The 27,085-nt window shown below is 56.1% G+C and overlaps 1 protein-coding gene across 11 annotated transcripts in view; it reads right to left on the bottom strand.

Annotated features, from left to right (window-relative positions):
* Positions 1-226: 226 nt before the first annotated feature.
* Positions 227-27,085, bottom strand: part of ARAP1 (ArfGAP with RhoGAP domain, ankyrin repeat and PH domain 1) — a 65,760-nt gene continuing 38,901 nt past the window's right edge. For 8 of the 11 annotated variants that reach the window (XM_029915203.1, XM_029915200.1, XM_029915202.1 and 5 more), the window contains 28 exons: positions 26,574-26,643; positions 26,144-26,264; positions 25,517-25,719; positions 24,968-25,074; positions 22,573-22,772; positions 20,507-20,592; positions 19,137-19,319; positions 17,881-18,055; positions 16,617-16,751; positions 13,794-13,929; positions 13,445-13,547; positions 12,404-12,599; positions 12,082-12,133; positions 11,808-11,971; positions 11,440-11,652; positions 11,046-11,151; positions 10,465-10,612; positions 10,289-10,375; positions 10,133-10,201; positions 9,709-9,826; positions 8,284-8,397; positions 7,905-8,050; positions 7,354-7,386; positions 3,804-3,886; positions 2,717-2,767; positions 2,496-2,559; positions 1,128-1,277; positions 227-990 (listed from right to left, as the gene is read on the bottom strand). In XM_029915203.1, the coding sequence (XP_029771063.1) occupies positions 946-990; positions 1,128-1,277; positions 2,496-2,559; positions 2,717-2,767; positions 3,804-3,886; positions 7,354-7,386; positions 7,905-8,050; positions 8,284-8,397; positions 9,709-9,826; positions 10,133-10,201; positions 10,289-10,375; positions 10,465-10,612; positions 11,046-11,151; positions 11,440-11,652; positions 11,808-11,971; positions 12,082-12,133; positions 12,404-12,599; positions 13,445-13,547; positions 13,794-13,929; positions 16,617-16,751; positions 17,881-18,055; positions 19,137-19,319; positions 20,507-20,592; positions 22,573-22,772; positions 24,968-25,074; positions 25,517-25,719; positions 26,144-26,264; positions 26,574-26,643 (3,358 nt within the window). In that variant the 3' untranslated portion in view covers positions 227-945. The remainder of the gene's footprint in view (positions 991-1,127; positions 1,278-2,495; positions 2,560-2,716; positions 2,768-3,803; positions 3,887-7,353; positions 7,387-7,904; positions 8,051-8,283; positions 8,398-9,708; positions 9,827-10,132; positions 10,202-10,288; positions 10,376-10,464; positions 10,613-11,045; positions 11,152-11,439; positions 11,653-11,807; positions 11,972-12,081; positions 12,134-12,403; positions 12,600-13,444; positions 13,548-13,793; positions 13,930-16,616; positions 16,752-17,880; positions 18,056-19,136; positions 19,320-20,506; positions 20,593-22,572; positions 22,773-24,967; positions 25,075-25,516; positions 25,720-26,143; positions 26,265-26,573; positions 26,644-27,085) is intronic. The other 3 variants (XM_029915205.1, XM_029915207.1, XM_029915206.1) reach the window with 3 other exon arrangements.

The raw sequence follows: 27,085 nt of genomic DNA on the forward strand, positions 1-27,085 counted from the left end.
ACCCCGACTGTACAGGCATGCCCCAGGGATGGCATGGAGCTGGGCCGGGGCTCTGCCTGGGGCAGGAGGGAGGGGCTAAGCAGCTCAGGGTCTGGAAAGAACAGGGCCCACGTCTCCCCTGCTTCAGGGTACTAGGCACTCACCTCTGGGCCTCCTGAACTCCTGTCACCATCTATACTGGAATATCTGAAACCCCCAACCAATCACAAGCCTCAGCACCATAGGATAAAATATACAGATATATTTATATTATCAAAAGGCCCCCAAAGTGGGGAAGGGGCACCAGGCAGCCTGGGCCCTCCCAGTCAGCCTAGACCAGAGGGAGCTCCTAAAGTCCCCCAGGCCCAGCTCTAGGCTACAGAGAAACTTACCCAAGAGCTCCCTCCCCATCCCAGCTGAGTGTTCCCTTAGAGCATCCACTTCTGGCTGTTCTGGGGTTTGTGACAAGAGGGTGGGCTCCCTTCCAGCGGGGACCCAGGGCTTTGAGCCTCTGCAAGGATGGTGTTCCTCCAGAGTTTCTGATTGATGCCCATCCCATCTCTCCAACCCCTCAGACTCAGGGTGGGTGACCCTGGAGAGGGGAGGCCAGCCAGTATGCTGAGCACCCAGACAGCAGACAAGAGGTTCCTCCTCAGGCAGACCCTGCTGCCCCCCACTTCCTGGCCAGGGAACCCCAAGCTGCAGTCCGGATGTGGGGTACAGCTTCCTCATGCACCCCCTGCTGGTTCACAGCAGGCACGCAGGGCACGAGGGTGTCTGAACAGGAAGGCTTCACGGCGACAGTCTCAGAGCCAGGGGCTGGCTTCTGCACTCAGACGTTGCGGAGGAGCTGTGGGAAGGCACAGAAGCCCAGATTCCATCAGCACCTTGTGCAGGTGCGCAGGGGCCGGCGGCCCTGCTGAAGCTTCTGTAGCTGTTCTGTAGTGCTGGCCGGGGAGTGCTCGGTCAGCCGGAGTCCCCAGGGCCAGGCAGAGAGGGGGCTCCTGTGAGCTACATGAACCAAAAGAGCCCGTCAGGATGGCTAGGAGGTCGGAGGGAGGAGGCCAGAGGGCAGTCAGGTGAGTCAGGTGGAAGGCCGGCAGCAGCCAGGTCCAGCCCTCTGCCCACGGGGATGAAATGCTACTCACAGAAAGGGGGTCCGCGGTGAAGGCGGCCACGCTCCTTCGCATTTCGTTCTCACTGCCGCGCAGAGGGATCAACGAAACACTGCCCAGCCGGACCTCAGGCACTGCCCGGGATACACGGGAGGGCTCCGAGGGCCACACCAGGCCGCCGTGCTGGGGAGCAGGGGGAGAGGAGGGCAGTCAGTTCGCCCAGACGCTCAGCTCCGGACCCACCCTCCCTTCCCAGAAACGCCTCCAGCTATGATCTGAGGTGACCCTGTCAGCTTTGATCCCAGGCGATATGAGAAGCAGCTGTTAGGAGACCATGACTATCCCTGGCAGCACCCAGGCAGTTATGTTACTCAACAGCTCCCACCTCCAGGCCCACAAACTGCTTCAAGAACGCAGCACCAAGAAAACAGTGCTAGAGGAGCATGTGTGTGCTTCCTTTCACCAGGAATCAAGAAAACGACAGAATCTGCCTGTTTCCTTTTAGGCTTGACTACCAGGAAGCTCGGAGCTAAAAGGACTCAGCCTACAGCCCTGGCACAGTTCTGTCTCCCTTTTCCCTAAACAATTCTGAGCTCTCGCTTAAAATCTATGGCTTAAATCCAACCCCCACCCCCAGCCCCTCACTCCAGCGCTGCTCTGGCTCCAAGCCCTTCCTAGCCTGTTCCCACCTGGCCCGCCGATGCAGCCACCTCACTCCTTCAGCCTGGCCTCCCCTGCACACCACATCCAGAATGAGCCCTCTCAGACACAAACTTGCACACCACTTTCTTCCTTAAAACTCTCCCTTAAAACTGTTGACTAGGTCAAGTTCAGCTCCCTTGGCATGGCCTTCAAGGCTCTTTCAGATCTGGCTCCTGAATCTCTTTCCAGTGTCAACTTTTGGTTCTCCTGGCCTCTCTTTACACCCTACTGGGCAATCTGTGGTTCTGTTGCCACACTTTTGCCTAAGCTGTTCCTTGTAAATAGAAGCCCCCCCGCCCTCTTTGCTTGGTGAAAGCTTCTCACCCTCAGACTCAGCTCCTGTGACATCCCCTCCCTGCTACCTTACCTCCCCATTCCACCTCCAGCAGGTAGGGTCCCCGGGCTTTCTCTATCTCCATATGCTGACCACATTGGGCTATTTAACAGGCTACTTCAAGGTCTGTTTTCCTTTCCACATGGGGAGTGCCTGAGGGCAGGGGTCTGCACTCTGTCTCTAGCATGCCTGGCTTGGGGCTGGACCAAAGTGGACTCTAGGGAGGGTTTGCTGAGTGAACGAACAAACGAATTAAAAGCAACTCAAAATCACCTTGATGCAACTGGTGGCCTATATAGTGAAGAAGCAAACATACCCATTCTCCATATGGAAGCCTCCCCCGGGGCCCCACCCTGAGCGGGTACCTGCACAAAGAGAAAGGTGGCAAACCACTCCCGGAGCTCCATCTGTGTCTCACAGCAGAGGTACCTGCGGGGCAGGGCACAGATCTGGACACTGCAAAGGCTGAGCAGCCTGCCCAGGACTCCAGGCAGGGCACAGATACGGACGGTGAAGGGACCCAACCAAAGGGGACGTGCAACCATCTCTCCTCAGCCCAGGGTCTCAGGACAGGGCCCTCACTCACCACTGCTGCTTCTCATGTTTTTCCGTCTCGTGTACCACCGTGAAGCCCCAGCTGCAGAGGAGGGGCAGAGGGAGTCACTTGCCAGCCCACAGAGGCCTCCCAGCCCAGGGGCCCAGGACGGAGCCCAGAAGCCTGGGCCGGAGCCAGCGGTGGGTGGGTTGGGGAGGGGGGGTTGGGGCGGAGGGCGGCACACATTCTGGGCCTTCTTGCAAGCACAGCACATCCGGGCCACTGTCTCTTCCTCTCACAGCTCACACCTGCCTCCCAGGCCACAGGCTCCCTATGCCCACACCACCCCACGCCACCCCACGCTACTCCACGCCACCCCACGCCAGGCCTGTCCTAGTCTCTGAGAGACATCCAGGCACAGCTAGCGGGTGAGAAGAGAGAGTCAAAAAACCAAGTCTGGTGGCTGTAATTAATAATAAGAACACTGGCTATGCATCAGTTTTCCACTTAAAAGCGAACCACAACCACCCTGTGAAACAGGTGCACCATTATTTTCCACACTCTACACACGTGGGAAGTAAGGCACAGGAAGGTCCCAGAGGTAGTCAGTGACAGGATCTCAATCCAGGCCAGTGGTTCTCAAACATGAGCAAGCATCAGAGTCCTCTAGATGGCTTGTTACCACACAGACTGCTGGCCCCACCCCTTAGGATCCATGACTCAGCAGGTCTGGGGTGGGACTGAGAATGTAGGCTCCTTGGGCGCCTGGGTGGCTCAGTCAGTTAAGGGTCTGACTTCCACTCAGGTCATGATCTTGTGGTTTGTGAGTTCAAGCCCTGGATCAGGCTTTGTGCTGACAGCTCCAGAGCCTGGAGCCTGCTTTGGATTCTTTCTCTCTGCCCCTCCCCCTGCTCATGCTCTGTCTCTCCCTCAAAATAAATAAACATTAAAGAAATTTTCTTTAAAAGAATGTGGGCTGCTAACATATTTCCAGGTAACGCTGAGGCTGCTGGTCTGGGAGACCACACCTTCAGAACCATGATACCAACCTCTGTCTCAAAGCCCCACACTGTGCCTCACCCCTACCCCCGCACCCCCAATCTGTCCTGAGCTCTCACAGGCCTCAGCCCCAGCTCACCAGGTAGGTGGCCGGAGTTTCTTCTTCACTCCCAGATAGACTTTGAGACTCCTGACGGGCCACTCCTTCTCAGGCCGGTGACTCTGGGGTGGGGGAGGGCAGAGGGACAGCACTTTAGTCAGTCACAGTAGGAATTGGGGTGAGTGGGTACCTCCCTCCTCCCTCTCCCCACCCCCCTTTGCATCCCAGCACAGAGAACCTCCTGACAAAGCCGTTCCTGTTCACGATCCAGCCCAACTACGCCCCCCAGCATCAGACAGTCAACCCTCAGTCCCCGAAGCAGCCGTTCCAGCAGGATGACCAGAGAGTGACTCCCAGCCCCTTCCTGCTGCCCTGCACCCTGGAGAACCGGCTGGTAGAACTGGCTGGTAGCATCGGCTGAATCAGATGGTCTATGGAGGGAGAATCTGCACATCGCCTTCTGGCACTAAACTGAACGAGCGGGTATGATCGGAGAGCCTCGGTTGGCGGCTTGGGTCTGTTTGTCTCCAGTTATAGATTCCTCACCCCTCTCCACCCCACGGAGGCTCCAGGGTTGACCGTGTGAACAGAAGACTCGTGAGGTCAGCAATTACTAGCTCTCTGGTTCCATGAGGGGAAGGCTAATGACTCAAGCTGAAGCAGAACTGCTGTTTGGTAGACCAAAGGAAGAACTTTCCAGTGGTCTAGGTGAGGAAGCGAGAGACCCATATACTGGGGAGGAGGACCAGATCACTGACATGCTCACCTCTGGCCCCCACCTCTGCATATGGGTCTGCGGGTTGGAAGGAACAGGCTGGCTCCGAGGCAGAGGTATGGGAGCAATGACCCCCAAGGTAGAGGCGAATTGGAAGTCAAGCTAACGAGACTTCTTTCTGCTCTGGGAGCCACCTGCTCGAAGCCCTGCCCCCACCAGGCACCCCAGCACCAATAAAGGCACCAGGGTGGATGGTAGGGGAGGGGGAATCACTTACAACCAAAACTGGGGGTCAAAGTTTGAGCCACCTCCACCCCATTCCCACCATTGCTCCTAGCCACCCCCAGGCATGGCTCCTCAGCAGGAACAAAAAGAGGGGACACTAAGGGATGGCTAGGGAGATGGAAAGCTTCGGGGACAGGTGGATTCCTTGTGAGGCTGCAAAAGAATGGTCTGCCTAGATTAGTGGAGACTAGGGTGCTGTCACAGGAGATGTGGTTTAAGAGGGCTTCCTAGGGACCTTCCACCCTGAGGATAGAGTGCCCAAGGTGGCCTGGAAGAAACTAGGCCATGGACAGGGAGGAAATCAGGCAGTGGGGTCGGAAACCAAGCAGTGGATATAGAGCAAACAAGGCATGGGCAAATACAAGAAAGAAACCTCCATGCAAGTAGGGAAGAAGCAAGGCTGAGAGTGCTGAAGAAGTCAGACTGCAGGGTGGAAGGAATCAGGTGGTAGAGATGGAAAGGCTTGAGACAGAGGTGGCAAAAGAAATTAGGCTGCGGACACGAACGCAGCAGGCTCTGGGCATGAGAGAAGAAAGGGCGTGGGGAAAGCCAGGTTGCAAGTATGGAAGGCAGCAGGCTGAGGCAATGGAAAGCAGGCTGAGGGCTTGGAAGAAGTTGAGCTGTGGGCGCCAGGGAAGGAGAACTAGAAGCAAGGGGTAGAGGAGTTGACAGTGTGAGGAACAGACTCGTGGGTGTGACAGGAACAACGGTTCCAGTCAGGGCGTGGAGAGAATTGTGGGAATCAAGGAATTCAAACCAGGCTGTGGCTCCCTGAAAATTCAAAAAAACAATCCTCAGGCCTCCACTTCCTCAGGCTCTGGTGTGTGTGGCATGTGTGTGACCGGAGTGTGGCTGAGACAGGAAGGTTGAGGGGGAGGTCTGGGGGTGAGGGGTACGTCAGACAACACAGGACTCCATTTCTAATCAAAGAGCTCATGTTTCCAGCGTCGCTGAGGTATGAGGTCACTGGAAAAGAATAAAATTCAACTCTTGATGCTCAAAAACCTCTGCTGGAGCCAAGACTGTTCTAGAATGTGCCTTTCTCAGGTGCTTCAAGGTCTTTAACAATGGAAGATGCCCAGGACAAGGCTTGGGTGTTTGCATATCCCGAATTGCTGGGTGTTGTCCCAATTTCAAATATTCTGTTCTGTTCCTCCATAAAATAGCAAATACCAGAATTACCAACGCCTCATGACCAAACCAACCCTCCTGGGGCTTCTGTCAGGGCAGAGGTGTGGCTGCCATTTGGAGAGCAGCACTGATCAGCCCAGCTGCTGAGTCCCTCATTCCTGTACTTCAAGGAATAAAGAGCTTGAGCTCTGCTGCTCCTCCCTCAAGATCGCCTTAGGCCAGTCACTCGAAGCCCATTTTCTCACCTGTGAAATGGGGATAACACCCCTCCTCCACAGGACACTAGTGAGATGACATGTCCCAGTACACGAAGGGCTGGGCACCAAACCTGGCTCAATAACTATTAGATCTTTCTTCTTTTTCTAGTTCTTGTGCCATCTCCCCTCCATACTTTCCAGGTGCCTCAGTCCCCCTTCTTCCTCTCTGCCCACACTGGTCTTGCTCTGCCCCAAGCGGCCAAGTACCACCAGAAGGAGGGCATCAGGGAAATAACATCCCAGAACAAGGGAGACTGAGGAGGGGTGAACAGGCCCAGAAGTAGGGAATCATAGAGGGAGGCAAAAGAGAGAAGGGGAGGCTTTGCCTACACGGGTCTGTAGGAGCCCAGGCTGCATTAGTAGAGGTATAATGTGCAAAGAGAAGGAGGTAAGGATCCTGGTCTATCCGCTCTGCTCCACAACAGCTAGACCTGTCCAGTGTCCTCAGGAGAGGCAAAGGACAGGAAGGGCTGGAATCACTGGTGGGGACAGCTGTGGGAGATCAGGCTAGACCCCTGGACTTGGAAATACATTTCTGCTGCCTGTTACTATAGGGCATCTATGCTATGTGGCCCCTGAGGCATGGCTGGGACCCAAAGGGGTATCACAGGTGGCAGATTCTCAGCCGAACTTGAGCAAGGGCCTTCTCCCAGCAGAACTATCCTTCTAGGGATAGGGCAGTCCCAAGGGACAAGTGGCTAAGCTCCCCTCTCCCAGAGGTGTGCATGTAAGGGTTGGCAACCAGCCAGGGAGGCTGAGTGGGACCTCCTACCACAGACGGGAATATACCACAAGCCTATTTAGTCCCGCCCTGGCACTTTAGGATCAGGGCAGTAGTATGAGCACTCTGATAGTCATGAAACTATCCAGGGGTGGCAGATGAGTATCAGAGCTCTAATTCAAACTGAGGGGCCTGATACTGGCTCCACAGCCTCCACACCGAGTCCTTGGGAAAACTATAAAGCATCACACTGATGGGGGCTCTACCTTCTTGGGGAAAGGACTCTGGGGCAGGGTTGGGGGTGAAGGACAGGAGCTTAGGACACAAGCCCAAGGGTAGGAGCCAGTGCTGATTGGCAAGGGGGCAGGGAACCATGCCTGAAGGTAGCGAGGAGCTCTGGCTGTGTCCCCAGGCTCCCACCAGGCTCACTTGGCCCCCAGGTGGTGTAAGGCAGCTAGCAGTCGGCCCACAGCTACTCACGGTCTCAGGGGCCCCGCTCCACGGCCTCTGGCTCTGTTTGATAGAGGATCAGGGTTATGGAAGAAGGAAGTCCAGGTCCAGAGCCAGGACAGTGTGTGTGGTGCATGGTGGGATGTGGCAGGTTTGTGCAGAAGAGGTTGGGGGCAGGGTGCCAAGATCTGGGAGGCCACCTGGCATGTGGACAGAGTGGGCATGGAGGAGGTACAACCGGTGAAGTGACAAGATGTGCATGGGCCATGAGTGGGGGCTGTCACCACGTAGCATGTCCTTGTGGGTGCCGTGACAAGGCACAGGCACGAGTGAGACAGCATGAGCCTGATGCAATGGCATCTGTGTAATAGAGCCTAGTGGGGCTACAGGGCATGGAGGAGTGGCGACCCACAGCAGACGGTTCCTGAGAGTCTACAGGTCTGTTCCACACCGTGCCACCCCAGGAGCCCGCGATGGGGATGCTCCTGCCAGCAGACACTGGTGAATATTTGTAAATGGGTGTGTGAGGACACCTGGGTGCAGATGCTCATTGCAGGGCAGAACCCCCTGGGGTCACTTACCCGGATCTCCTTGTAAAGCCGCAGGCAGCTGCTATTGAGGATGAAGTATCGATCGTGAAAGCCACCTGAGGGCAGGCCCAGGCCCAGGAGGCTGCGGTCCTCCCGGAACTTCATCATGCCATGCTTGGTGTCGCCCACATGGCTGGCTGGGGGAAGACTGGAGTGGGCACGGGCTGCACCAGGCCCCTGCCCATGGATACAGACACCCAGGGGAGCATCCTAGGATGAAGGAAACTGCCCCAGCCTGCCCCCAGCCACCAAAGAGGCCTGCCCACGTGGCACCCTCTTCCCCAGCTGCTTCTGCCCGGGGACTCCATACGGAGGGACCCACAGGCCTGCCCAGTGAGGCAGGCACCACCCACCCAGGTACGCCACCTACCCAGGTACAGCAGCATGGCCTCCATGGACTGGTGCTTCTTCACCACCAGGTAGCTGTCCATGCCCAGCCCGTGCAGGATGGGCAGCACCTTCTCCGCAAAGTGCAGGGGGCGCTCTGGGGAGGGATCACACCTGCTGTTACGGAGGGACTGAGTGCTGGCACACCCACACATCACCTACATTTCCACGGGCACCACTCCCACCACCAACTCGCGCCACAACATGCCACCGTCACGACTACCCTTTCCACACCTGAGCTGCAGGTCTGACACAGCTGGCTGGGACCAAAGCTGCTCCAAACTAAGCCAGTGATCTTTCCTGTGTCCTCCTCAGGGAAAACACCACCTCCCAAGCCATTCAAGCCAGAAACACAGCTTCCTCCCCCTCTTTCATCCAGACGTCAAATCTCTTTACTTCTGTCTGTCATTGTTGCCACGCTGGCCCACGTTACCATTTCTCCTTGGACTAATACTGTGGCCTTCCAAGTGGTCTCCTGCGTGTGCTCTCATTCCCCTCCTCACCTCTCCACACCCAGCAGCAAGCAGCAACCTAACCCTTTGATGGCCCTGTGCTGTCGTCAGGCCCTGTGGCTGCCTCGGCCTCTGTTTTCAGTCCCACTCCGTGACACAGCCCCCTCAATGCCCTTGTCTCTAGTTCCTCAAAAGGGTGATGTCCATGGCCACCACAGGGCCTCCGCCTGTGCTGCTCCCAATGCCTGGAGACACTTTTTTCCCTTTCACCAAGTAATTTCTATTCTTCACCTCCTAGTGAAGGGACTCGGTAGCCAGAGACCCTCTCATAAGCTCTAGTGGCCACTCAAAGCAGTTATCAACAGCGTTAGTTGTATGTTTATTGCCGTGGCCATGGGATTAATGTCTATTCCATACCATATGAACCCCCATGAAGGGGAGGGACTGTGTGTTCAACACTCAACAAATAACAGTAAAACAATTGAACAGATACACCCTCACCATCCACTGCCATTAAGACTACCCTTCATCCTACAATGCCTTTATCACCCTCTTCACCACCAAGGCTCCCTCACAACACCATCACAACCACCCTTACAAACACCCCCCCACACACCTGGCCCGACCCCTCTTGCATGGCCATCACCACCTACTGCCCCCTTCACCACCAATCCCATTATCAAATTCAGCCTCACCACCCTGAGAAAGCACTGTCATAGTTGACATCAACCTCCTTTCCATCAGCCACATTATAGCATTATAGCCATCACCTCAACCCCGCCAGCACACCGCCACCACCATCATGGAGATGACAGTGTGAAAGCAGCATCTATTAGCCAAGACTCCTGTGACTAGCACTGTCGCCACACTGTGGAATATGGGAGGACAGACTGGGGCTGCAGCCTAGACAAGTGCAGGCTACACCACACCTTGCACAAATCCTGGTGGCCACCTACCTGCCTCTTCCCTCTCATTGACCTCAAAGCAGGTCCAGTAGTCCCTCTCTCTGATGCCCACATTCCTGCGATCCAGGATCTCCAGGGTGAGCTCCTCAGCTGTCATGGATGCTGGGATCTGTAGTGGCCAAGGAGGAAGCGGTCAGTCTACCCTGTCCCCACCCTTTCTCTCCCACAACCTTGCTGTGATTCAGGGACTGAGCCCACCCTTCTGGTCCTGGGATGCTAGGAGGGTGTCTCTAAGTGGTTTCAATGACCACTGTGTGGGGAGAAGGGAAAGAGACAGGCCCTGGCACTAGCCAGACACAGGTTCCAAATCAGGGCTCCCCTTGGGATGGAAGCCCTGCTCTCCTGGTCACCTGAACCTGTGCCAGACCTAGCCTGACTTCTCTGGTCCTTTGGTTTCTAGGTCTCTAGCTCCCACCTTGATGTGCTGTTCAGTTTCCGCCTTCTTCTCCTCCAGGTATACTGTGCAGATGAAGTCACCGGCATGCTATGAGAAGACAGGGCTCAGCTAGAGGCCTGAGGAGTGACTGCAGGCAGCTATCCTGAGCACCCTACGCCAGGCCCTGTCTCTCACCTGGGTCCCACTGGCAGTGCCAGCCACACGCATCTTCACAATGGCAGTGATCTCCTCCCGCTGCTTCCTCAGCTCTTCCTCATCCACCTGGGAGGCGAAAAGACACAGGGACAGATAAGCACTGCCACCCAAGAGGCCCATCCCTGCCCTCCACTGCCCACTGGCGAGGGACGTACGCTAAACACCGCCACGTAGTGGCCGATGAGGTCTTCTACTACACGGCCAGCCTTGTAGTCCTGCCCATCTGTCTGGAAGAGCGTGGGTCCGAACACAATGGCCAGGTTGTGTGTGTTCATCTGGTTTGTGTCTGAGAAGCACTGGACGCTGGACAGGGGAAGACAGAAGCCTTGAGTGAGAAGTCCAGCCCAGAACTTCCCCACTTCACCTTCCCTATTCCAGGCAGGTCCACAACTGGCTCCTGGAGGGAGGCCAGGGAAGGTCCTGGTCAGAGTGAACCGCCAGTGAAGGGGAAGTGGGAATAGTCTTTCTGGCCCTGTCTTAGGTCCTGGGGAGGAACAGAGCTGGGAAGCTGGGAGATCTGGCCAAGGTCCCCCCGCGTCCTAGCTGAAACGTCCTCTATTCTCCCACCCTACAAGAAGTAAATTGGGAGACAAAGGGTCCAAGATCAGGGCACATCAAAAGTCCACATTCAGTTCTCAGGCCTACCTGGTTCTTGTAGGGAGGGTAGTCAGCCAGGATGGAGTAGAAGAATCTTTTCCACCCCCTCCCCCCACAGCCACACAATAATGTTCCTTACCAGTACAGGTGGCTGATAAGGGCCTTCACTGTGGCTCGGTTGACTGGAGGCAGACGTGCCAGGAGCTCTTGGTACCTGGAGACCTTCTCCTCCTCGTCCTCAATCTCTGGGTCGGGGGAGACAGATCAGGTCAGGAAGCCCGCTATAACCACCTCCCCTGTCCCACACCTCTGGCTGCTCTGTCACTCATCCTAGGTGACAGCGCTTCCTGGTTCTGTATAGAGTGACAACAGAAGGAAAAGCAGAGGGAGAAAGGGGACCAGAGCTTATCCCCTGGGGCATGCCTCCTCCAAGCGCATGGATGGAAGGGGAGGGGAGGGAATCCTGAAACAGGAGTGGACAAGTCAGCAGCACTAGCCTGGGCCTCAGGCTGGACAAGGACTACAGGGCCCACCTGAGGCCTCCAGCCAGGCCAGGCGCTGGGCGCGAGTGAAGAGCCCATCAGGCAGGTCTCGCAGGAAGCGCTTGAGTGCTGAGGAGACATCGTCCACATGCTGCTCGCCCTCCTTGAGGCGCACGGACCGAGCGTCCTGCCGCAGACTCTCCAGCACCCGCTGAGTCTTTGACGTCTGCCCACACTTGCGGTAGATGCCCTCGGAAGTCAGGCCTGGAGAGGGGTGGTTCTGAGCTGGGGGCGGGGCCTCGCAGCTGAGGTCAGAGGGTTCCTGGGAAGGCGGGGTTTGGCTGGGGGTGGGGGGTGGGGGGCACGAGCAAGAGGTCAGTCTCCCTGGGCGGAGCCTGCGTTCCAGGGGCGGGGCTTACCACATTGCGTGATGTAGTCTATACAGCGGTAAACAATCACTGGGATATCTGAGTCTCCGAGCTGCTGCTCTGACAACGTATCCCCGGAGCTGGCCGCTGCTTTCTGGATGGCCCCCAGCCAGCTTGTGAAATCCAGCCGCCGCTCCCCCTGGATGTACAGCGTCCTGGGTGGGGGAATAGCCAGTCACTTGGGAGCCTACCCCTGCCCTACCCCTCCCAAGCCTGTCAGACTGCGGCAGGCTTCTCAAAGCCCCTCAGAGAGGCCAGGGCTCACCTCCTTCGCTCCACCAGCACCAGCACCTGGTTCTCGCTCTCCCCCTGGACAGCTGTGGAGGGGCCGGTCAAGGTTAGGCCCTGTTTATGGTCCCTAACCAACTCCCTCCTGAGGCTCTCTGGGCACATACATCCCTGGGACCCACCCAACAATACATGGAGTTGCTGAGATATACCCCAAGGGCAGGAGAGGACATAGGAGGGCAGGCTGGCTCCTTCTGGCCAGGCCAACGTGGAGTTCAGACTTCCAGGGAATGGCTGGGGGCCTGGGAGCCCAGGATAGGGTGCCCGGAAGTTGGGGGCCCAGGTCTAGGTCCACGCACAAAGCTCCTGCAGTTTCCGAAGTTGTAGTGGCTCCTCACAGGGCCCCTCTGGGAAGACAGCACGGAGCTCGGAGCCAGTGAGGGAGAACCAGCCCTCCTGGGCCCGCTGTAGGCTCAGGCCAGCTTTGTAGGGTAGGCGCCCAAGCCGCTCAAAATCCCGGGCCAGCAGATCTTCAGCCAGGGGAGGTATGAATGCCTGGTGGGGAGGCCAGAAGAAGGGGACGTCGCCAAAGAGACCACATCCATCCGCCAACAGGAATTCCTACCTCCACCCCCTCCCCACCTCCACCCCCTGCTCTGGGCTCTTGGGCTTATAGGCATATTCCCATTTCCCACCTTGCTGCTTCCTCTCTTCCCCAGAGCAGAACCTAGCACAGTAAATGAACTCAGGTATCATGCCCCACTTCATACACACTCATAAGTGCCCACCTCAGGAGAACATTCCAAGATGCCTTCAGGGATGCCCCTTTTCTGTCCTCTATTGGAGCACTGACCACAGTATTCTTTCTATCTCAGCTGTCTCCCCAGCTGTCTCCCCCAGCAAGGAACTCTTGAAGAGCCAAGACCAAGACTGGTTCATCTGGGGCCCCAGAGCTCAGAGGACTAACTATCAGGAGGCTCACAGATGACTAATCAATGATCATGTAAATAAGAGTCATGGGACCCCAGAAGGCAACCTGGCTCTGTCCCCAGGACAGAGCTCTGCAGCCTCCCTGGCCTCTTTGCTCCTGAACAAGATGCTCACTCTCCCTGGCGTCAGCACTATCCATTGTAAGATGGCTGTTATTCATTATTAAATATGTACTGAGCACCTATGGAGTGCCAGGCTCACAGCCCTTCTTCCACGTAATGGAGACAGGTCTCTCTTCACCTCCCCGCTAGGGGGCTGTAGATTATATCAGGCCTGTGGTCCAGGAGGCCTGCCCTAGGTCTGCTCCCTCCATTCATAAGGCAGAGGAGATTGGGTGTATGGGATCAGCCAGGAGGTCCCACCCTAGCCCCCGTCAGACTTCCCACACCTGCCCACTAACTCAGGCCCACCTTAGCAATGCACTTGACCCACTCACGAGCCAGCTCTGCACTCTCCAGACCAAACAGGTACAGCCGCTCTCCCTCCGTGTACACCTCAAAGGTGTGCTCAAAGCTGTAGATACACAGGTCAGAATTCAGGCCCGCTCAACCCAGCCGTGATCCACCCTGCCTAGCCTTGCCTCCAGTAAAGTCCCAAACTGGGACCTCAGGAGACCTGGCTCACCCCTTGTAGGGCCCTAGTTTGCTGTGTGACCCTGGGAAGGTTCTGCCCCTCTCTGGGCCTGTTTCCCTGTCTCCTCAATAGGGGCTTGGACCTTACAGCAATAAGAGTCTGTGATTCTGCCCCAGCGATACTCACCCATGGGTGTCAGGAGGGAGCACTGCCAAGCACACAATCTCACTGGCCCGAATCTCACCATTGGGGGTCACTGCTCGCTCATTCTCATAGTAGCTCAGGACCCCGTCGCTAAGGACACACCAGCGTCGGCTGAACTCTGGGAAGAAGTTGGGCAGGGGAGCCATGAGGGAGCCCCTGCCCTCCCCTGAAAACCACCTCTGTATCCTCTTTGGGCCCCCATTCCCACCTGACTCATGTCCTCTTCATTCCAACTCACAAGCTTCCCCCAATTCCATCCTCCTTCCAGTGGCCTGCCACCCCAGCCCAGCCCTCACCTCTCCCCTGGATCACTGCAATGACTTCATTGGCTCCTAGACTCGTTTCTTCCAAGAGTCAAAAGTGATCTAGGTAAAACCAGACTCCATCCTTCCCATGCCTAAAACTTTGCCATGCCCCCTTATTCTATATAACTTGCACTGGCATTCAAGGCCCTGCTGGGTCTGCCCCTACCCACCTCTCCAACCACTCCTGGGCATATACTTCGCCTCCCCACTCTTGCTCACCTTGTTCCCTCCATCCTTTAAGAACAGATCATATGTCATAGGAAGTTTCCATGCCCACCCCATGTTCCCACCCTTCTCTGGCAGTGACACACATTGCTCTATGTTTCTTCCTATAACAGCACTGAGGGAACTGACAAGATCCCTTAAAGGAACAGAAATGGGGATTTGGACCAGGAAAGGCAGGAGAAAGAACAGAATGTCAAGCCCATGCAGGCTTATCTACTTCAACTGAGCTTCACATTTGTTCAGAGCTTCCTGGCACCCAGGGCCAAAAGGATAACTCTAGCAGTTACAAAAATGACATTATCAGGCAGAAGGCGGTAGACTAGGGGCAGGGCCCCAGGGGGCAGTGAGGTGATGAACAGCACAGAGTTCCAAAGAAATCCCTTTGGGTATCATGGACGGGTGCCAAGAGCAATGGTCTCAATAATGTTCCCACAGCAGACACTGTCTCTTGTCCTATATGCGAGGATATGCCGTCTGCCCTCTGAGGGCAGTGTCCCAGAGCCAGCCCCCCAGGCTGGGCCCCTCCAGGAGCAGGAGCCCTGTCTCAGTCACTCTTCATCCTGTGAGATCTGCCAAGTGTCCACTGTGCTCAGAGCTGTGCTAGGTGCTGGGGCTACAGTGGTGGCAGAGAGGAGCTTACATTCCAGTGCGGCCAGAGAATCAATAGATACATCTATACACGGACAAATTAATGTCAGATAAGCGGCATGAAGTTAGGGTAAAAGTCAATAGGGCATGCTAATTTGGATAAAATGGTTTTGGATGAAGTCTTTTTTTTTTAATTTTTTACATTTATTTATTTTTGAGAGACAGAGGGCAAGTGAGGGAGGGGCAGAGAGAGAGGGAGACACAGAATCCAAAGCAGGCTCCAGGCTCTGAGCTGTCAGCACAGAGCCTGTCGCTGGGCTCAAACTCACAAACGGTGAGATCGTGACCTGAGCTGAAGTCAAAGTCACATGCTTAACCGACTGAGCCATCCAGGTGACCCAGGATGAAGTCTTTAAAAAGTAACATCTTTTTAAATGTTTATTTATTTGAGGGGGTCGGGAGAAAGAGACGGTGTGTGGGAGTGCAGAGGAGGGGCAGAGAGAGAGGCAAACAGAGGATCCTAAGTGGGCTCCACGCTGACAGCAGAGAGCCCAATATGGGGCTCAAACTCATGAACCGCGAGACCATGACTTGAGCCCAAGATGGATGCTTAGCTGACTGAGCCACCCTGGCTCCTCTCTAAGGAGTTAACATTTAAATAGAGACCCAACTCGGGGCATCTGGGTGGCTTAGTCAGGTAAATGTCTGACTTTGGCTCAGGTCATGATCTCATGGTTGGCAAGTTCTAGCCCCTCATCGGGCTCACTGCTGTCAATGTGCAGTCCCTACTTTGGAACTTCTGTCTCCCTCTCTCTGCCCCTTCCACTATCACTAGCTCTCTCTCAAAAATAAAACATTAAGGGGCACTGGGTGCCTCAGTCAGTTGGGCGTCCGGCTTTGGCTCAGGTCATGATCTCACGGTTTGTGGGTTTGAGCTCTGCGTCGGGCTCTGTGCTGACAGCTAGCTCAGAGCCTGGAGCCTGCTTCAGATTCCGTGTCTCCCTCTCTCCGACCCTCCCCTGCTCGCGCTGTCTCTCTCTGTCTCTCAAAAATAAATAAAAAACATTTTTAAAAATTTTTAATAAAAAATTAAAAATAAAATAAAATAAATAGAGGCCTGACTGAAGTGAGGGACTGATCATACAGATATCTGGGGCAAATCATTTGGGGCAGGGGGCAGAGCCAATGGAAAGGCCCTGATGGAAGTGAATATACATGTTTGGGAAACAGCAAGGAGGCTGTAAAGCTGGAGCAGAGCGAGTGAGAGAAGAGGGGTCAAAAGTCACAGGGAGGGCTGACTTGCAGGTCCTTGTGGGATATGGGAAGGACTGCACACTGTACTCAGAGCTGGGGAGCAAATGGAAGGCACACTTGATAAAGGAACAGAGCTCTGAGCTTCGCTCTGTCTGGCTCCAAATACCAGAGGCCTAGCACCCAGGTGGTGCTCAATCAAAGCTTGTTTAGCAGACTTGCTCTGCAGTGCCATGCCCCACTCCCACTCGGACTGGCCCATTTAGTAAGCATCTACTATGTACTAGAGACTACAGCCTGGAAGCCCTCTAGGGTGACTCTGCCCAAGTATACTTGGCACCCTCCTGGGTCCACCAGCGCAGCCAGCCCTGGCTTCTCTGGCCCTGCCACGATGCCAGAGTGCCATGGCAAGAACGGAGTCTGGCCAAGCACCCACCTTCCCGAGCACGGCGGTCCTGCAGCAGCTTGCCGGCAGAGGCGGTCTTGTAGAGGAAGCCACTGTGACTCACAGTCGGCAAGACAACCGAGTAGTGCTTTTCCAGGGGCTTCGCTGAATCCAGACGAGGCACCTCTTTAAGGGAAGGTGTTGAGAGGAGTGTATGGTGAGGAATGGCTACTCGTGCTCGCCATCCCTGCGTCCCTCCCTTCACCCTCGCCTGGGTTGAGCACCCGAGCTTACATTCAAGTCACCAGTCCTCTGACTATCACCCTCAGGCCCTCAGTGCCACATCCGGGGCTTTGCCGAAGTCATTCTCCACCTCTCCCACTTGTGCAAATTCCACCCTAGTTCCAAGTCCCCAGTCCAGCCCACTCTCTGTTGAGGCACAGGGCTAGCACAGTGAAATGAGGGGTCTTGGCAAAATCACTAACAATCCCCAGAAGGAGGCTGGTCTCAGACACTGCAAGCCTAAGGAAGCAGCCTAGCTCCAGCCCTGCTCCCAGCGGTCCCAAAGCCCAAGCCAGCTGGGTGGTCTCCTGGGCCTCCCTGGACACCTGGGCTTGCTCCAGCCCGGCACACCCCACCCACCGTGGCCCTGAGCCGAGCTCTGGCCGCTGGGCTCCACCCTCGGTCCTGGGATATGGCCCCAGAGGCCAGCCCTGGGCCGCGACCAGCAGTGCTCACCCCCACCGTCCCCTCTTCACCCACCCAGAGAGTGATAGGTAAATGGGCCCCAACCCCAGTCTGTGACAGAGCCCCACCCAGACAAAGCACAGACAGGGCTGCCATTGTGGGTCACTCGCACACAGAGAAATGCAACCCCCACATAGCAACTCAGATACTCTGCACACACACGAACCCCGAAGCCCTCGACACCCCCAGGTGTGAGGAAACAACAGATCTGCAGCAGCTCAGAGATGCACAGACACTGGCACACAGAAGGCCCTGCTGCAGGTCTAGGAGGGACCCACAAATCTAGAAAGAGATGCAGAGACAGACACAAAGGGACAAACCTACAAAGGGGAAGCCAGATGCACAACCGTACACTGACATGCAAACCCAAACATACCCCAAATCACACACTGTTGTAGGGCCCCGCAGGGAGCTGCCATTGCAGCCCAGGTGCTATCTATGCACATCTAACTTCACGGGGCGATACACCGCTTTTGGCGACCCCCCTATCTAGCACCCCTTCCAAACGGCCAGGCTGTGGTGGCAGGCTGTCCATCTCCCGAGGTGGGCAGTCCCAACAGCCACTCACCCGTGGTCCGGTTGTTCCGAAGGAATTCCATCTGTAGTGCCTGCCCCGCCTGCTCGGCCAGAGCCAGGGGCGTGGGAGCCTCGGGGTCCCCTGAGAAGCAGTTGACCCCAGCCCCACAGCCCAGGAGAGCTTGGGTCTCAGCCAGGTCTGTGGTAGTGACTGCAGCACACAGAGCCTGGGAGGAGGGGAGAAGAGGGAGGGTAGGGTCAGCCTAAGTCAGAGTGGGGGGCTAGTGGGAGAGGGGGTATGGGGGAAGAGGAAGGAAGCGGAAGGAGTCACCAAAGTCTGGGGGCCCATCCTCAGGTTGAAAGAGAAAAGAGGCAGGAAGGAAGAGGAGAGGGGGAGGAAGAGAAAGGCCAAGGGGTGAGGAGGATGGGTAGGGGCTGCCCCACAAGGTCTGGGGATCCCAGCAGCCCAGGGCTCACCCCTGCTGGCAGCCCCTGGGATCCAGTCAGCCACCAAGCCTGTTCTCTAGAGGATCTCAAGCTCCCTCTGACTTGTGGAAGGGCAGAGGGGGGGGGGTGCTTTGTAGCTAATTCCTCCCACATTTGAATTCCTCACTGCCTGCCCAGCCCTCCCAACCAATGGGAGTTGCTGCCCCTCCTAGCTGGCGGGCTAGACTGGGCTGGGCTGGGGGCTGGACGCCTGGGTTCCTGGGAGGTGGTCTGGCTCCCACTGGGCTTCTAGCTGGACTGAGCCTGCCTGGGTGGGGCTGCTTGGATGAGGGGCTGCAGGCCAATCAGAGGTCACAAGTGGCATCCCCCTGCCTCGGAGCAGGCTACCTCCCACTCAGGCTGAGCCAGACCAGGGCCCAGGGCTTGGCTCCCAGCCTGTCAGGGCCTAGGGCCCATGTGGGGCCTCATCTCGACTGGGGTGTGGATGGGGGTGGGTCAGAGCAGCCAGCTGTTTTTCATGAGCCTGACAGGAAATAGCATCCCCATCAAGTTCACTCCTTTTGGCAGGATTCACAAGGAGCAGGACGGTTCGGAAGACAAAAGAATCAAGAGGGGCGGGAGGCAGACAGATGCTGGGGATGTGGCCTTGGCCCAAGGGTCAGGCCTGACTCTTCCTCCTTGCTTTGCTCCAACTCTCCCTATGGCTTAGGCAGGGCCTTCCCGCCCTCCAGGCCTGTTTCCCCATATACCAGCTTATCACTCTGAGCTGATAAAAAAGATGAGCTGAGACACAGGGAGCAATGAGGGGAGCAGGCAGAAAGTGGGTGGTCTCAAGGAGCCCCAGAGGCTCGGTGCCCTGACCTTGTCCAGTTCCTCCTGGTTGCCAAAGAGTGGGTGGTAGCGGCGGTACTTGCCCTCACGGTATTTGGCCTCCAGGTGGCGCCGCCGAGCACTGGGGCTGCTGCTGGGCTGCAGAGCCTCACTGGGGGGCACATTGGCTGCCCAGAAGTGGTTCCCAGGGCCATTGCCCAGCTGTAAGAAGAGCTGTGGGTGGGGGCAGGAGGTTAGCGGGGCAGCCTATGTCCAGAGGCCTGTGTGTGATAAAATCTTTGAGTTGTCAGGCAAGGTCTGGGAGAGCCAGGCCACCTACCCACTTTCGGATCAGGGAAGCTGAGGGGCAGCCTGGCCTACTGGTGGCTGTGAGCCCAAGCCCAGCCCCTCAGCTCAACGACAGGACAAGAGGCAGACAGTCTGCCAGGTCGATGCAAGTCTAGTGCCTGGCTGGGGTCCTTACTACTTCCCCCACCCAGTCCCACGTCTGGAACTCTGTATTTCTGAGGCTATCACAGCTTGGGCAAAGGTCATGGGTCGGGGGCAGTGGCTAGCCTGATAGCCAATGGAGTGGGGAGGGATTTTGGAAACCCCTCCTGTCCTTGACATTCCTCTCTGGTCTCAGGGGAGGAGGAGCAGGGGCTAATGCTGGGGGATGCAAGAGTCCAGGGGACTAGTCTATTAATCCTTTCATCCTGCTGATCATTCATTCCACAGCCATTTGCTGGGCCCCCACCCTGCCTCTTTGTTGGGTCCTGTGTGAGGTGCTGGGTCACAGAAGAGAGCAACGCAGAAACAGGCTCCATCACCACTGACTGACTCCGTGACTTTGGGCAAGTCACTTTCTCTCCCTGGGCCTCAAAGTCCTCATGTGTAACCTGGGGATTCTAACCCCAACTCACAGGAGATGTGACACCCCAAGTGCTCTGGGGTCTGCAGCTTGGCTGGGGCTGTCAGGAAGGCCCATGCGGTTGGCCTCCTGTTGCAGGTGCTCCTCTGTGACTACCACATATATCAGTACCTGGGAACCCCATGTACGCGGGCACGTATGCACATATAAGCATGCCCCCCAAACGTACATACTCGCACCCACTGGCATATGAGCATAGATGAAGCAAACATTTTAGGCTCTGCAGGACACTTTCTGTTGTATATTCCTTTCTTTCTTTCTTTTTTTTTAACAACCCTTTAAAACTGTAAAAACATTCTTAGCTCACTGGCCAGTTTGCTGACTCTGCCAAAAACCAACTTTTCCAAAATCCCCACCCACTAGATGATCAAAGGCCTCTTCTAGCTCCAGGGTGCGGGGGTCTGTGAGATGGGGGAGAAGGCTTGGGAGATCCAAGCAGTAGCTAAGTGGAGCTGACCCCAAACACAGGTGGCAAAAAAGGCCTCCCCACCTCAATGAGTGTTTCCGTCCACACCTTCCTGTCCATCTTCAGGCTCCGCACCTTGGAGACCCCAGCGCCTAGGCCACGGTGCTCCCCTGTAGACAGAGGGCCAGATTCGGGGTTATGGGTCTTTGGGGCCCTCTCCTTCAGATAAGCACTCACCTTCCCCCCATCCTTGCCTCCACATAGAGCCCGTCCAGGGCAGACGGGAGAGGTCACTCCCACACCACTCTGGAAACCAGCCACACATACCCCTGCTCCTGGCACCATAGAACAGGGCCCTGTAAAGTCACCTGGGCTGCTGCAGCAGGGACCCCCACCCCCCACAGGCTACTCTCTGCACAGCCCAGCCAGAGTAATGTTTTTGATCTTCTTTTTTTTTTTTAAAGTAAGCTCTATGCCCAACATGAGGCTTGAACTCATGACCCTCCCATCCCCCTCCCCCCACACTCCCAGATCAAGAATCACATACCAACTGAGCCATCCAGGTGGTGATCTCTTTAAAATGCATATCCCCACTTTAGACCCTCCAAAGGCTCCCCAGAATTAAATATGAATTCCTTACCTGCTTCTCCAACCTCATTTCGGAATTTTCCCCAACCTCTATCCCCCTAGGCCATTCGCTCACTTGCTCTTCCCTCTTCTAAACAATCAAACTCATTCTTGCCTCAGGGCCTTTGCACCCACAGTTCTTTCAGCCTGGACTCTCTTCCCTCACCTCCCCAGGGTTGGCTCCCTCCTCACATTCAGATCTCAGTTGACATGTCATCTCTTCAGAGAGAGCCTCCTGGCAAACACATTCTCTGCCTAGCACTTTATGACCTGATATTTGTAGTGATTCATATATGTATTTTCGGCCTCTCCCCACTAGAATGTAAGCTGCCTGAGAGCAAGAAACTTGACTGTCAGCTTTAGGGTCTAGTCTCTGTGCCTAGAATAAAGTCTAGCACAAAGTGAGCACTTAGTAACTGTCTGTGGAATGAGAGGGCGGGCTGGGGGGAATGCAGCCTTGCTCAGCTCCAGGTCCCACAAAGGACCCCCGGGGTAGGGAGGAGGCAGGGGCACAATGAGAGTACCTAGCACTGCCTTGTTCTGGCTTCAGCCCCGCGCCCTCTACAACCTCTCATGGAGCACCTCATCCACTCCAGTCACCCACACCCCTCCGTGACTGACACCTTTCCAAATTGAGTCGTTTCTTTCCTGCACCCAGACCTCACAGCCTAAGGCCTCCTGGACCTTTGTCCTAGGTGTCCCACAGGCTTCAGGGTTTCTCACTGGGCTCAGCGCCTTCCTCTGAACTGTCCCCCCTGCCCCGGATCCCCATCTCAAGCTGCCCAAAGCTGCCACCTGGGCATCGTCAACTCCCATGGGGGCCAAGTCCCCAACACCTCATGGCCCCCAGTAAGTGCCAGTTGAATAGATGAATGAATCTTGGGCTCCAGCCTCTTTCCTTCTCACCCTCCTCACCTGATCTGTCCCTGGGACTTTAACACCACAGATCCTGCACATCCCTTGAGTGCTCCAGCGCTTCCGCAGACCAGGCCTTGGCCTGTTTCTCTCTCTGATGGATCCATTAACAGCCTCCCCGCTGGTCTCCAGTCTCACCTCTCCAACTCAGAGTCCACCCAGCAGCCAGAGTCTGAGGCATAAATCTGACCCATTTCCCTCCTATTCCAGCCTCCCATTGCCTCTGGATGAAACAGCCTCCTCCCACTGCATGCAACCCTGCCAGCCCCTCCTGTCTCACTTCTTTCCACTCCTCTGATGTGACAGGGAGCTGGACCCCAACAGGCCTGGGCTCAAATGCACACTTACTTGCCAACCCACCCTAAACATGCCATTTTCCCTCTCTGTGCCTCAGTGTCCTTACCCGTAGCGTGAGCAGTCGAATCCCTGCCTTACAGTCTCAGAACTGTGGGCTAATCACAGTGGGAGAGGCCCGGCATGCAGGCGCAACTTCATCAGCAATGGTCCGACTGCTGTCTTGGCTCCAGCCCCTCCCGCCAGACAGGCCACCTACCATCCCAACACACCAGCCCTGTCGTGCCTCAGCCTGGCGCCCCAGCCCCACACACCTGCACAGCGCTTGCAGATGACGACACAGAGGTTGATGGAGGCCCAGTCAGGCTGGGCAGCCCCGCAGTCGGCACAGAACCTGTTGGGGGTCACGGCCCAGATGCGCTCGGCCACCTCCGAGGTAGACAGGGCCTCGGCAATGGCTCCCTGCATGGCCTCCAGCCACTGCTCCTTCTCTAGCTCCGATTCGGCCGAGAAGCTAGGGACACAGGAGTGGGGGTGGGGGCTGGTGGGACAGGGCTCAGAGAGATTTGCAGGCAGCATGAGGAGGCACAGCATGAGGTGGGGGTGAGGAGCAAGGCATTGAGCACTCATAACCAGAAGAGGGAGGTGTCTTGGGTCCGTGGGGAAGGTGGACATGGCAAAGGCAAGGGCACTATGAACCCGAGAGACACATGGGAGGTGGGGGAGCCCAGAGTAGGCTCTGCCCCACCCAGGGACTCGAAAAGGCTGCCAGGGAAAAAAAATGATGCCTGCGCTAAGGCTTGACAGATGGAAAGGGCTTAGCTAGAAGAGGTGGAAAGGAGTTCTAGACAAAGGGAAGAGCATGTGCAAAGGGGCAGGAAGGCACACAGTCATTCCAGGACCTGCAGACAGGATGGGCAGACTTGCAGAGAAGATGCTGGAAGACATACGGGGATAAGCCTGTGCCAGGTAGAAGAGGGCAAAATGCACCCAGAGGACAACAGAGAGGCAGTGGAGGGTTTCCGTGGGGTGGAGGAGAGGTACCGAGCTGTCTTCCTCTGGTTCTTTCTTTCCCTGCTGCCACCACACCACAGATGTGTGCATTCAAGATTCGGCTCCCCCCATCACCCACCACCGTGGCCAAAAAAGGTATTGCTGTTAGAGACGTGACAGGCTCCAGGGCCACTTTACAAGCGGTGCTGACCCCACGCTCATCCACGAAGGCCTGACCCGTGGAATCTGCGAGCTGCCTCAGCTAAGCATGAAGCCCGTCTTTGTGTTCTTATGTCCAACTGTCTCAGCCTACCTGTGTCAGCAGGGTGGAGGCCATTGGTGCTGAACCCCAAATCGACCTAATTAAGGCTGATGACAACAAGAAAGTAGGTGAACAGGCAGGCGTCTGTAAAACTGACAGCCAAGGAAAACGCTGGAAGGTGGTTGGTCACAGTTGCATGGTAGTTAAGGATGACAGCAAAGAATCTCAGGCCAATGATGTCATCAAAGAGAACTTCAAATGCAAGAAATAAACAAATAAAAAACTTGGCTTTCAACAAAAAGAAAAGGCCCTGCAGGCGGTCATGGACAGTCAGCCAATGGGTGAGGAAGGACCACAGCCACTGCCAGAGGCCCCCAGGCCTGGGACAAAATGGGGAGGAACAGAGGAGAGGTGCCAGACAAAGGTGAGAGAGTGATGGGGGCAAGGCAGGGGTGGTGACGGGCGTGCCCAGGGCTGAGCAGGAGAGGCAGGCATCCCCGTGGGTGGAGATGGGGGCATGGGAGGTACAGGCAGTCCAGGAGGAATCCACCAAACTGTTGGACATGCAGGTGGAGCTCAGGAGAAAGGCCCTGTGGGAAAAGAGCTCTGAGCTGAGGGCAAAAGAAATGATGACGGAGGTGTGATGGCACCAGTGTTGACAGCAATTACTGCATACCTTGCCAGGGAAGGACTTTACAAAGACTGCCATGGTCTTACTCACAGAGGAAGAAACTGAGGCACAGAGAGGTCAAGCAATTTGCCCAGGTCACACAGTGATCCAGTGGTGGACCCAGAATGTTATGGACTGAACTGTGTCCCCCCCACCACCCTGTGACTACATCTGGAGATAGGGCCTTGAGGGAGGTAATTAAGGTTAAATAATGTCTTAAGAGAGGGGCTCTAACCTGATAAGATTGGTTTCTTTACAAAAAGAGGACGGGATGCCAGCTAGTGCACTCTCCTACATGCGCACAGAGAAGTCACACGAGGACACAGTGAGGAGGTGGCCTCTACAAGCCAGGCAGGGGCCTCACCAGAAACTAACCCTGACGGCTCCTTGACCTTGGACTTCTAGCCTCCAGAACTGTGAGAAAATAAACTTCTGTTGTTTAAGCCCCCCAGTCTGTGCCATTCTGTTGTGCATGGCAGCCAGGCTAACACACACGATTTGAACTCGGGCATGGCACAGTGCCTCAGAGGTGGCAGGTGACGCCCTGACAGTGAGGGGGGAGGAGGCAGTGATGGTCAGAGAGGTGTGGGGTAAAAGTGAGATTTCTTAGAAGGAAGGGATCAGAACAGGTTAGTGAGTGGAGGTAACAGACCAAAGCGGGTGGTCAGGGCTGGGAAGGGAGAGGAGAAATCCATCCTAGAAGAAGGGGCAGCTTCTCACACAAGCAAGAAGAAAGTACTGATGGGGAGTGATGATGCAGGTGAGCAAGGGGAGGGAGGCTCACCTGAAGATGCGGTAGGGGGTGGTGAGGTCGAAACTGCGCCGGTCTGCTTCCTTCACGTTGCCTACGCTCATGTCAATGAAGGTGATGCCGATGCCCAGGTGGTACTCCTGGCAGGTAGGTGGGAAGGGGTGAGGGCAAGGCCTGGGGGGTGGGACTCAAAGGCCCAGGGAGGGACAGAGAGGAAGGGGAGGTAGAACCTTAGGGACTAGAAAAGTACCTTGCAAGGAGATAAAGGAAGGCTCAGGAATCTGGAAATGGGTAAATGGACCCAGGCTCCGAGGCCATGTAGCAGTAGGGAGGGAGAGCAGTGATGGGAAGGTAATGCTCAGGAACCAGGCAGGGGACAGCAGGGTCAGGACTAGGAGCAGGAAGGGTGGCCAGGACACGGCTGAGCTCAGTCAGGAGAAGGAGGAAAGCGAAAGGGTTGGCTAAAGGATCAGGTGGGCAGGTGGCAGGCTGGGGGACCAGGGTGGGCAGGGGGCAGGCTGGGGGACCAGGGTGGGTAGGGGGCAGGCTGGGGATTTAGCAATCTGGCTGACTCCTTCGCACCTCCAGATTCTTGTACAGCTGCACTTTGTCCCCAACCACGGCCACATACAGTTTATTCTTGAAACCACGTAGCTCCAGGCTGCCAGCACGGTCAGGTGGCTCTGAGCCTCGAATACCCAAAGGATAAATGCTAGACAGCCGGGCCCGGGCATACTGCTCAGCCACCGCCTGCTGCAGGGCCTGCATCCACTCCTTCCGCTCCGCTGCAGGCCAAGGGGAAAAAGTAAGCCTGAGCTCAGCCTGGCAGGGAGCCCACTAAGGGTTCTCCATTCCCGGCTCCTCAGGCACCACCTCCACCAGCAAGCCCACCCTGACCACCCCACCCATCTCTGACTATCTCTGAGTTCTCAGACCTGGCCAAGCTCAGGCTCCAATCCCAGCTGTGCCACCTACACTGGGCAAGCCACTTCGCCTATCGGAGCCTATTTCCCCTGTAAATGGAAATCTCTAGTTCTGAGGACTGAGTGGGTGTCTCAAAACACAGAGCCGGTCAGAGAGTGCCCCTCCTCTCTCCCACCTCATAGAGACTCTTTTCTGGGTTTAGTGGAGGGCGAGCAGATGTGCCCTGGTTCTCCTCCCCCCACTTATCAGGCCGGGATGCCAAAGTTCTCCCTGCCCCACCCTCACCATCACTCTCTGCCCGGAAGGCAAAGGTCCGGTTGTTTGTAATCACTTCAAACTTCTGGTCCCCGATGGCAGCCACACGGGAGATGCAGGCCACAGAGATAAAGCGCTTAGAGTAGGCGTCCTGCGGAAGAGACAGAAGCTGTACTGGGGGTGGGGGGGTACCCAGAGGCCCAGCTCCTCCTTGGTTCCCTTGACCTTAGCTGAAACAAAAGCGAGCTACGGCCCCATCTCCCACAGGTGATGAGGGATAGCCCTGACCTGACCACAGCCCACAGCAGGCCAATGGGTGAGGAAGACACAGTGCCAAGGAGTCAGACTGGAGCTCTGGTGAGGACTGGTCTGGGGAGGGACTCCACCTGAGCCTAGTGTCAAGGGTTAGCTGAGGGCCAGGCTGGAGCAGGGGTCCTGTCAGGGACCACATGGGGCTCACCTTGTTACTGTCAAAGTATCTCAGATGATCGGCATCCAGTCTCACCCATCGTTTCTGATAGATGTAAGATCTGGAGAAGCAGAGGCAGAGGGAAAACAGAGCAGAGGACTGGGGATTAGAGGAGAAGTTCCAAGATTACCCAGCCCGCTCTGGCAGCCACATACAAAGTTAGGAATAGCCAGGTTCAGGGGAGGAGGGAACCCAACGGTCACTGAGAAGAAGGACTTTACCTATAGCAAGAATGATCAAAGTCAGCCTCAAAGGAAGATTTCCCAATTAAAAAAAACGTTTTTAATGTTTATTTATTCTTGAGAGAGAGAGAGAGCATGGGCAGGAGAGAGGCAGAAAGACACAGACAGGAAGACGGGCTCCAGGCTCTGAGCCGTCAGCAAAGAGTAAATGTGGGGCTCGAACCCACGGACCTTGAGATCGTGATCTGAGCCGAAGTCAGATGTCCAACTGACTGAGCCACCCAAGCGCCCCAGGACTTCCCAATTTTAAGTGTAATAAAA

The sequence above is a fragment of the Suricata suricatta genome, chromosome 11 (genome assembly GCF_006229205.1).
Source record: "Suricata suricatta isolate VVHF042 chromosome 11, meerkat_22Aug2017_6uvM2_HiC, whole genome shotgun sequence".
NCBI lineage: Eukaryota > Metazoa > Chordata > Mammalia > Carnivora > Herpestidae > Suricata > Suricata suricatta.